Consider the following 11,203-nt stretch of genomic DNA (forward strand, 5'->3'; position numbering starts at 1 on the left):
GGGGGGGGGGGGGGGGGGGGGTGTAAACCACATCTAACCCTCAGTGAACTCTTCCTGCCATGGTCGCAGGTGTCGCTCCGCGGTCCCGGCGGTGGAGAACAGGCCCAGTATTTGGGGCGAGAGTCCGCCGAAGTTCATCACCAAACCGAGCCGAGTGTTCATCAAGCTGGGACAGAGCGGGAAGTTCTCCGCCAAGACAACAGGACGTCCCCAGCCCCGGGTCACATGGTACAAGGTGGGAGGAGGTTAACCCAGAGCTCTACACTGCTGGTTCTCCAGATTTACAGTGTCTGACAGAGAACCTGACCCTGGTTCCTGAACTGGATCAGATCCTGATCTCTGCAGTCCTCTGACATGGACCTGAACTCTTCAAGTCAAAACAAGTTTGATAAAAAACCTTTATTCTGAAGTTTCTGTGAAAGATTTTTATTTTCATTCTTTATTTCAGTCCAGAATCTGAGTCTTAGTCCAGGTCCTGATGCAGATCCAGTAGGTCCAGACAACGGACCCCCAGTTTCATAATCTGAATCTGAACCAGAACCAGAACCAGAACCAGAAGTCAACAACAACAACAACAACAACATACAGTGTTTATATAGAAATCCAATAATAACAAGTATTTATATTTAACAAAAACAGGAGTGTTTTGTTTGTTGTTTATTGTCTGTCTCAGGGGGAGGTGGAGCTTCAGTCCAGTGGGCGGGTCAGTATGTACGAGCGCTCTGGCCTCCACTTCCTGGAGATAAAGGAAGTCCATGTGGACGACGCAGGAAGTTACATGTGTTCGATCAGCAACAGCACCGGAACAGCGACCGCCACCGCCGAGCTCCACGTCCAAGGTGAGATGACCAATCAGAGCGCAGGGTTTGATGTCATCACCTTGTCTGTAAAGGTGGAACATGTTCATGAAGTTCTCCTGATGTTTCTCCTCCTCAGGTGTTCCTGAGGACTCCTCCAGGTGAGTCAGTGTTGTAGCTGTGGCTCAGTCTCCACAGCAGTTTCAATGTGCAACAGTCGTGATGGGAACAGCTGAACTGGACCTTCACCCAAGATCCAGATCCGGATCCAGAGAGAGCAACTCTGAACCACATGGCTGGATAACAGATTATTCAAACAACTCTTCACCTGCAGCCTGATGGGAATTAGATTTAGATTCATAGTTTCTCGCTCCGTCAGCTCCACCTCTGACAGGTTGGATGGGGTTCAGTGAACCTTCATGTAGACAGATATTAAACAGTGTGTGGCATGTGGAGCTTGTACGGATCATCTCAGTGGATGATTTCCATGTTTCCTGTCAGACCGTCCTCCCAGTTTGATTGAAGGTGGTTGAGGAGGGCGGGGCTCTGACAGGGGAACATCATGAATCTGAGACAGGAAGCTGTGCTCAGTGATGTCTGGGTGAATTCAGTGAAGGTACCTGGGGTACTGGCTGTATAGACTTAGTCCAACATGTGCAGAGACTTTGAAGGAAGCTTCCTGCAGCCTTCACATAATAGGTAGCAGACACAAACTAACTTTACAGGCCTGTTAAAGCTGTTTTCCATGTTTGGCCCCTCTGGAGCCCAGCAGGACCAAATAACAACTGGAAGGCCACAGCGTGAAGGAAGAGCTCCTTTACTGTACTTTTATTCCATATAAATGTCCCTATAAACTCCTTAACAATGCTCTGGATGTAAAGATGGCTGTTAAAGAACAGACATGTGGATGTAACTTCAGCTCTGTAATGTTTAATGTTAAGTTTAAACAGGCGTCCATGAATAAAGGAGAGACCTCACGCTGTGTCATTAATGTGCTTTATCAGATTGTGGAAGTTTCTAAGAGGAAGCTGGAGGTCAGAGCTGCATTTACTGTCACTGTGATTTAAGTCACCGCTGCAGAGACAACAGTCATGTCACAAAACATAACAACAACACATTCTGAAACAGGAAGTAACCACACCACTAAACACCAGCACTGAGGGTCAAAGAGCACCCCACAGGTCCTGACACTGACACCTCCTCCTGCAGGACTGTCCACCCAGCTGAGACCACACACACCAGGACAGAGGACAGAGCTGCTCCCAGTGCTCCCAGTGCTCCCAGTGCTCCCAACTCCCAGGCAGAGCAGCCCAGACTCAGGGACAAGCAGCAGAGCCCCCTCACTCAGGCTGGACAGACTCAGACAACTACAGTTGCTCCAGTCACAGTAAGTATTATTATTATTATTATTATTATTATTACAATCATCATTGATATAATTATCACTAACATAATAATAATAATAATAATAATAATAATAATTATTATTATTATTATTATTATAAGGACAGCAGCCTCTTATGGAGGCAGAGCAAGTAAACAGCTAATGAAGCTGATTTATCCTCTGTGAGATCTGCTGTAAGTTACAGACAGAATATTGTTACAGGAGTAGAGCAGATGCTTTCAGGAATAGATCGGTACGTAGGTGTGTGCGTAGAGAGAGAGAGAGAGAGAGAGAGAGAGAGACAGAGAGAGAGAGAGAGAGAGAGAGCGGTGAGGCTAGCGACCGGAGCAGAGTTAGCTAGCTAGTTAGCAGTGTAGATGTGAGTACAGTGAGCTGTTTGTCAGTAAATAAATGCTGCGACTCCTCCAGACCGAAGTTCCCGCCTCTCCGCTGAGCTGCAGCTACAGACGATGAGCCAGTGGAGTGAGTCATTGTCAGTTGACCGTAAATATGTTGAAGATTAGCACAGAAGTGATTTTTACATACTCGGCTCTGCTTGCCTGGAGTTAGCACACAGCAGAATGAAGTTAAAAGACTCAAGTAAAATGAAACTGACAGAATTTTAAGTAAAGTAAGTAAAGTAGATGAGTTACTTTCCTCCACAGGTAACTGTTAACCCGCACACACTCTCTGCTAGCTGCTACGAACCCCAGGCTAACAGCGACAATCAGTGTCATGTGATGGTTAGGTTAGCTAGTTGACTGGATACGTTATTAACCACCGGTTCTGTTCTGTGTGCAGGTCCAGTCAATCCTCAGACCTGGTCAGACCGGTTCAGTCCAGTGGCCAGCAGCTGTTTCAGGCAGCAACAGGTACAGAATCAGCTACCGTCACCTACTGTCACTTAGCTAGCTAATATCCATAGCTAACGAACGTATTTAGCACTGACGATTAGCGGTTTAACGGTCGAACGTTTAACCGTTAAAATAATTTGTTCATAATGATTAAGCTAAAACTAGTTAGCTTGCTAACTGGCAATGGTAGCTCCTTCTTGGCTGATGATGTTAGCTCACTAAGAAATGTTACCTTATTATTATCCATTTTCTTGATAAGCAACAACAGTGAAGTTTTTTACATTTGATCACCACACTGTCCCTAACCTAATTAAACATAATCTGATGTTATTAGTGTAATATAATGTCATGTATTGGCTGAAAGAAAAGTTATTGTTCTTTAATGAAGAGCTGCAGCTAACATTTATTTTCATTATTGATTAATCTGGTTATTGTTTTCTCAATAAATTAACAGTAAAAAAAAACCCCACCACTATCTTAAACACAAGGTGACGTCTTCAGATCATGTGTAATAGTTTTGCCTCAAATGATTAATTGATTTTAAGAATAGCTGCTGATTAATTTTCTTTTAATCAACAGTTTGATTTATCAACTATGTTGCAGCCCTGCTTCAGTTTATGTCTCAGTTCTGCTTTGCTGTGATTTGAGAGTGTAAAGTGTGAACATCAGTTACTGTCTGTGTTTCAGGGCTGTGAGGAGGTCGGTGTCGGGGTGCAACCTGCGATTCGAGGCCATTCCTCTGGACCAGGAGGCCACAGAGGGAGGACAGGTGGCGTTCACCTGCCAAGGTAATTCAGAACTTTGACTCAAACTTAAGACCTTAAAAGTAAAATAATATGTACCAGACCGTAAGGTCATGTTGCTTTGTTTGTGCACAGTGACGGTTTCCAGTCGTTTGTATGGAGGTGTGATACAGAAACAAATGTTCAGGTGTTTAATAAACTCAGACAGCAAATAAAATAAAAACTAATAAAATGAAAGAAAATCCAAATGTTTTCCAATCCCTTGTTCAATCACATGAAGTTTTTATCATTTGGTCACTAAAGCTCTAAATAACTGACTCAACTAGAGTTTGATAAGTTTATCAGATTTGAATCCTCTTTAATGACGCTTATCTGTTGTTTGTTAGTAAAAGATCAGCTGTTGGAGCAAGTTGATGAAGCTAGCTTAATTAATGTTCACAACTTGCAGCTAAATCATTAAAGACAATCGTACAACAGCAGTGGAAACACGTGAGAGTAATGAATCCAGATGTATGACAGTCTCACCTGTCATCACATCTGTCTCACATCCTCAGGTGTTATGACTACTGTCAGCCTCTAGAAGTCGTCTCTACTCTTCACTCTCACCCCCTCCTCTCATCTGCTCTCAGTTTCATCTGTTGCCGTTGCCATGGTGAGCTGGCTGAAGGACGGGAGGCCAGTGAGGACGGGACCAGGTCTGCAGCAGAGACAGGACGGGACTCGTCTCACCCTCACCATTGAGAGAGTGAGACAGGTGGACCAGGGAACCTACAGGTGTCAGCTGACCACAGCTGAGGGACTGACTGTTGACTCTGCAACGTGGACGCTCAGTGTCCACAGTAAGACCTGTCTGTCTGTCTCTAACTGTCAGTCTGTCTCTCTTCCTGTGTTTCTGTCTCTCTGCCTGTCTGTGTGTCTCTAACTGTCTGTCTCTCTGCCTGTCCTTCTGTCTCTAACTGTCTGTCTGTCTCTCTGCCTGTCAGTCTGTCTCTCTGCCTGTCTCTAACTGTCTACCTGTCTGTCTGTTTCTAACTGTCTGTCTCTCTGCCTGTCTGTTTGTCTCTAACTGTCTGTCTCTCTGCCTGTCTGTCTATCTCTAACTGTCTGTCTGTCTGTCTCTAACTGTCAGTCTGTCTCTCTTCCTGTGTTTCTGTCTCTCTGCCTGTCTGTCTGTCTCTAACTGTCTGTCTCTCTGCCTGTCTGTCTCTAACTGTCTCTCTGCCTGTCTCTAACTGTCTACCTGTCTGTCTGTCTCTGTCTGTCTCTCTGCCTGTCTGTTTGTCTCTCTGCCTGTCTGTTTGTCTCTAACTGTCTCTCTCTCTGCCTGTCTGTCTGTCTCTAACTGTCTGTCTGTCTGTCTCTCTGCCTGTCTGTCTGTCTCTAACTGTGTCTCTCTGCCTGTCTGTCTCTCTGCCTGTCTGTCTCTAACTGTCTGTCTGTTTGTCTGTCTGTCTCTCTGCCTGTCTGTCTCTAACCGTCAATCGGTCTGTCTGTCTCTAACTGTCTGTCTGTCTCTCTGCCTGTCTGTTTGTCTCTAACTGTCTTTCTCTCTGCCTGTCTGTCTATCTCTAACTGTCTGTCTCTAACCGTCTGTCGGTCTGTCTGTCTCTAACTGTCTGTCTGTCTCTCTACCTGTCTGTCTCTAACTGTCTGTCTGTCTGTCTGTCTGTCTCTCTCCCTCCCTGTGTTTCTGTCTCTAACTGTCTGTCTGTCTCTCTGCCTGTCCTTCTGTCTCTAACTGTCTGTCTGTGTCTCTTCCTGTCTCTGTCTGTCTGCCTGTCTTTCTGTCTCTAACTGCCTTTCTGTCTCTAACTGTCTACCTGTCTTTCTGTCTCTAACTGTCTGTCTGTCTGCCTGTCTGTTTGTCTCTAACTGTCTGTCTGTCTCTAACTGTCTACCCGTCTTTCTGTCTCTAACTGTCTGTCTGTCTGTCTGCTGTCTGTTTGTCTCTAACTGTCTGTCTGTCTGCCTGTCTGTTTGTCTCTAACTGTCTGTGTCTCTAACTGTCTACCTGTCTTTCTGTCTCTAACTGTCTGTCTGTCTGTTTGTCTCTAACTGTCTGTCTGTCTCTAACTGTCTACCTGTCTTTCTGTCTCTAACTGTCTGTCTGCCTGTCTGTTTGTCTCTGTCTGTCTGTCTCTAATTGTCTGTCTCTCTGTCTCTCTTCCTGTCTTTCTGTCTCTAACTATCTACCCGTCTGTCTGTCTCTAACTGTCTGTCTGTCTGTTTGTCTCTAACTGTCTTTCTGTCTCTAACTGTCTACCTGTCTTTCTGTCTCTGTCTGCCCCCCCAGGTGTGTCTCGTCCTCCAGTCTTCCTCAATGAGCTGCAGGACTGCTCTGTCTCAGAGGGTCAGGTCTTCAGCCTGCAGGTCTCTGTGGAGGGAAAACCTGCTCCATCAGTCTGCTGGCTGCTCAATGGTCAGTATGACACCTGCAGAGTACACACACACACACACACACACACACACACACACACACACACAGGGAGTGTGGTTCAGGTGTGGAGACCTTGAGGAAACAGGTTCAGGCAGTGACAGGTGTAGCTGTAGGATAGGGGGAGTTCTGTCACAGCAGTGTGTTGTACTGAAGTGTCCAGCAGAGGGCAGCACACACGCTGATTACACACAGGTGAACACACATGAAGAAACTGAGGAGACGGAACATGAAACATCAACACACAGGTTTTATTTCAGCCTCAGACTTTTTCATCCTCCAGCAGAGTCTCTCTCTCTCTCTGTGTCTGTCTCTGTCTCTCTCTGTGTCTGTGTGTCTCTCTCTGTCTCTCTCTCTGTGTCTCTCTGTGTCTGTCTCTGTCTCTCTCTGTGTCTGTCTGTCTCTCTCTCTCTGTGTCTGTCTCTGTCTCTCTCTGTGTCTGTCTCTGTCTCTCTCTGTGTCTGTCTCTGTCTCTCTCTGTGTCTGTGTGTCTCTCTCTGTGTGTCTCTCTCTCTCTGTGTGTCTCTCTCTGTGTGTCTGTCTCTCTCTCTCTGTGTCTGTCTCTGTCTGTGTTTGTCTCTGTCTCTCTCTGTGTCTGTCTCTGTCTCTCTCTGTGTCTGTGTGTCTCTCTCTGTGTGTGTCTCTCTCTCTCTGTGTCTGTCTCTGTCTCTCTCTGTGTCTGTCTCTGTCTCTCTCTGTGTCTGTCTCTCTCTCTCTGTGTCTGTCTCTCTCTGTGTCTGTCTCTGTCTCTCTCTGTGTCTGTGTGTCTCTCTCTGTGTGTGTCTCTCTCTCTCTCTGTGTCTGTCTCTGTCTCTCTCTGTGTCTGTCTCTCTGTGTGTGCCTCTCTCTCTCTGTATCTCTGTCTCTCTCTCTCTGTGTCTGTCTCTCTCTGTCTCTGTGTCTCTCTGTCTCTCTCTCTCTGTGTCTCTCTCTCTGTCTCTCTGTGTGTCTCTGTCTCTCTGTCTCTGTGTCTCTCTGTCTCTCTCTCTCTGTGTCTCTCTCTCTCTGTGTCTCTCTCTCTGTCTCTCTGTGTGTCTCTCACTGTCTCTCTCTCTGTGTCTCTCTGTCTCTCTCTCTGTGTCTCTTTCTCTGTCTCTCTGTGTCTCTCTCTCTCTCTCTCTGTGTCTCTCTCTGTCTCTCTGTGTGTGTCTGTCTTTCTCTCTCTCTCTGTTTATCTCTGTCTGCCTGTCTCTCTCTTTGAGACTGAGATGAAGAATCTCTAACCCTCTGGCGTCTGTTTTATCTATAACATTATAACTTTATTATGTATAACATCATGTAGACGTGACCTGGAGCTTCACACTCACACTTCATTTTTAGTTTCTACACTTTGTTACTTTAAATGTTGTAGGATTAAAAGTCCAGACAGAAAAACATTTGTACAAACTGCAGCTGAATAAAAAGAGCTGATCAGAGAGAGAGAGAGAGAGAGAGAGACAGAGAGGGGGAGAGAGACAGAGAGAGAGAGGGAGAGACAGAGAGAGAGGGAGGAAGAGAGATAGAGAGAGAGACAGAGAGGGAGGGAGAGAGAGAGGGAGAGACAGAGAGGGAGGAAGAGAGATAGAGAGAGAGACAGAGAGGGGGAGAGAGAGAGGGAGAGACAGAGAGGGAGGAAGAGAGATAGAGAGACAGACAGAGAGACAGACAGAGGGAGAGACAGGAGAGGGAGGGAGAGACAGAGAGAGGGAGGGAGAGACAGAGAGAGGGAGGAAGAGAGAGAGAGAGAGCTCTGGTGTCGTACGACCGTTAAACAAATATGAAAGCTGAAAACCATATAAAGACAAAACATGCTGCTGCAATGAACACCACACACAGAGAGAGAGAGAGAGAGAGAGAGAGAAGCCGACCCAAGAAGGGCATTGAGTGTTGAATCCAGTGTGTGTGTTTAAAGCTCATGTTCATCACGTTGTGGGGACTCCTCCTCCTCCAGATGTTTTGCAGCTGGAAATCAAAGGTCCTCAGAGCCACAGGGTTGAGGACAGTCCTCTCCCTCACCTGTGGAGAATAAACCAGTGTGACTTTATGAAAGAGGAGGAGATGATGCTATAGTTCAGACTGAAAGCATTTGAGGAGATGTTTGTTACGACTCATACAGGTGCTTTATTGGTACAAACGTGTAGATTTAAAGGGCCGACACAGAGTGGAGCAGTAACACACTAACAGCTGGAGCTTCTAATGAGATGCAGCAACTAATGAAGCTCAAAGGGATAGTTCAGGTAGTTTGATGTGGGGGCTGTATGACACCGCAGACGCAGGTCAGTTTACTGAATTAGTAATACGGTGCGGTCCGTATGTGCGCTTGTGTGTAGGAATACGGTCGGTCAGTGGTTGAAAAATGTAGTGCCACAGGAAAGATCACAGGAAGATAAAGATGAAAATCTTCTACATGAAGCTTCATTTAAACAGATGTTGGATTGTTTCAGTAGGATGTTGTTAAAACACATCAGGTTTTATTTGGTGGCCCCGCCCACAGCGCCTCATCACTGTGACGGGTGCTGCCGGTCGTCTCTCCTGAACAGAGAGGGGTAATGTAACGACTACTCATGAGAACCTCACACAACTCACGCCAAATAACTCCACCTAGGGAGGAAGGAAGAGGAAGTCTCAGTCCTCCAGGCTTTCAGGACAGAGGTGGAACTTCACATAATGACGTGTCAGAGTCCAGATCCTCCAGATGGTCACATGGTCTCAGGTTGACAGCTGGTTTATTTGTGGAGAGCAGTGAGCACTGTTTGATCTTTAGCTTGGTTGATGTGTGGATGCTCCTCCACCCAGATGACCAGTGATGTGGTCCTCTTCAGTCTGTTCTGTCTTTATTTGCTGGTCTGTGATTGATCAGTGCTGCTGTCACATGACGACATGAAGATGATGATGTCTCTTCCTCCTCGTTAGAGCGCCCTCATCCAGCCGCTGCTCGGGCCTCGTACGTCGGGGGCGTGGCCACACTGACCGTCCAGAAGGCGTCACAGCATGATGAAGGAGTGTATATGTGTGTGGCCGAGAACAGCTACGGCAGAGTAGAGAGCAGCACCCGAGTCCAGGTCAAAGGTCAGAGGTCATTCAGGTTCTTCAACTGACCAGGTAGACACTTGGTCAACGCTGGGGGGGTCACAGGAGTACTCAGTGGTTATTACTACACAGCTATATATAAACACCTGCCAAAGTACTTTAAGAAAATACCTCTGTGGTAGAGTCTGCTCCGGAGTGTCTTCAGGGCACACACACACACACACACACACACACACACACACACACACACCTGCCTACAAATGGCATTTGTTCTCTCTGACTGACTTTATGAGTCTGAAACAAAAGTTCACATCCACGTTAAATACGTTTCTGTCTCTTTTTTACTCTGCCCAAGAATATGTTGGAGCACTCTGAAGCTAACGATATGCACCTGTGCAGGTGCAGCAGACGAACAGAGTTCAGTCTCTGGGGAATGAAAGAGTTAAAGCTCTTCAGTATTTTAGATGGAGAACATGATCAGTGATCAGAGATACAGAGTCTCTGTTTTCAGCAGCCACAGTGGTATGAACTGAAGGTCAATGGTTACAGGAACATCAGTCTGTAAACATCTCACCCAGGACTCTGCTGTTCATCATCTATATGGACCATATGTAGAACCAGATTTCAATATGATCAAGACTAGGATGAGACCCGTGTCTGTGGAAACACAGTTGGACATTAATCAGCCTGTCAAACTGAAACCATCATCACAGCTTTATAAGGAGAATCAGAAAACCCTCCTGCAGCAGGAAATCCCCTGACTGAACACACACAAGAACAGATCACACACACACACACACACACACACTCACACTCACACACACACACAGGAAAATATCAGAAGATTCCCACAGACTGACACTTGACCCTCAGAGTCAGATGTCCATGTGTGGACAATGAAGTTGTGAGAAGTAAGTCAGTTTTTCTGTGCGTTTACATCAGAGTCATTAATGTTGCTGTTGAAGTGGCTGTTAGCAGTATTTTTACATTAGCAATGGATCACATGAAGGGCTAACCTGGTCACTTTCCCCTGGTCACTTTCCCCTGGTCACTTTCCCCCGGTCACTTTCCCCTGGTCACTTTCCCCGGGTCACTTTCCCCCGGTCACTTTCCCCCGGTGATGCCCCCGGTCAGGATCCTCTGATCCACATCAGTTCCACCTCACAGCTCTCAGGACTCGATGGACCTGGTGCCATAGGGACATTCAGAGGTCTGTAGAGTCCATGTCTCAGCTGACGGAGCTGTTCGGACCAGTACCAGAGACCACGTCCAGGTCCAGGTCCTGATGTTTGTATAATCAGTGTAAATGAACCACTTTGTCATCACGTTAATATAAACCATTACTTTTCCTTTATCTGCAGTTTCAGGTCAGTTGTATAAGAACATGAATATAAAACACATGAATGAATCTCATGAAGAAGAACAAGCTGTTGCCATGACTAGGGTTGTCACCAGAACTGATAATTTGGTACCAAGTCGATGCCACGTGGCAAAAAACGGAACGGTACACGTGACGAGATTGATGGTCACCCTCTTAGGAAGTAATGTAAGGTTGACATCTGGTTCAGGGAGGCAGGTGAATGAGTGCACGCCACGCCCGCAGGATGTCATTAACTGTATGAGCAACTTATCTCATGGTGTAAAAGTGTCTTACCTCAAAAACGTGTAAAGAACATTAACACTAATCACTGCATCACTGGCGGCATGAGTGACTCTGACGCATTTAAACACAGTTTCTCCGGCACATGATCGGCCTCTGCCCGAGGGAGGAGGAGGAAGGTCCACGACCAGGCTGCGGTCTAGCCGCAACAACAAATGGAAGATGGCGACAAGTTGCAAAAGCCCGTTTCTAAACGGTGCTTTCGCATTTTCCAAACCACGGTTGAAATGCAGGGCGATAAAAAGTTTGCTGCTTATATTTTAGCAAAGTATTGTTTACTTTAAATACTTGAAGGCAACATGCCACTGTTCTTTTTTGCAGT

General features: G+C 46.3%; 1 protein-coding gene across 7 annotated transcripts in view; it reads left to right on the forward strand.

Annotated features, from left to right (window-relative positions):
* mylka (myosin, light chain kinase a) overlaps positions 1-11,203 on the forward strand; it is a 55,430-nt gene that overhangs the window by 6,340 nt on the left and 37,887 nt on the right. For 6 of the 7 annotated variants that reach the window (XM_087171489.1, XM_087171494.1, XM_087171491.1 and 3 more), the window contains 9 exons: positions 70-235; positions 674-839; positions 937-958; positions 2,007-2,184; positions 2,983-3,053; positions 3,723-3,823; positions 4,408-4,617; positions 6,072-6,197; positions 9,105-9,260. In XM_087171489.1, the coding sequence (XP_087027615.1) occupies positions 70-235; positions 674-839; positions 937-958; positions 2,007-2,184; positions 2,983-3,053; positions 3,723-3,823; positions 4,408-4,617; positions 6,072-6,197; positions 9,105-9,260 (1,196 nt within the window). The remainder of the gene's footprint in view (positions 1-69; positions 236-673; positions 840-936; positions 959-2,006; positions 2,185-2,982; positions 3,054-3,722; positions 3,824-4,407; positions 4,618-6,071; positions 6,198-9,104; positions 9,261-11,203) is intronic. The other variant, XM_023397276.2, reaches the window with a different exon arrangement.

Source organism: Seriola lalandi, unplaced genomic scaffold (assembly GCF_002814215.2).
Source record: "Seriola lalandi dorsalis isolate HSWRI2012SDOR001 ecotype SW California unplaced genomic scaffold, Sedor1 jcf7180002055007, whole genome shotgun sequence".
NCBI classification, from domain to species: Eukaryota; Metazoa; Chordata; class Actinopteri; order Carangiformes; family Carangidae; genus Seriola; species Seriola lalandi.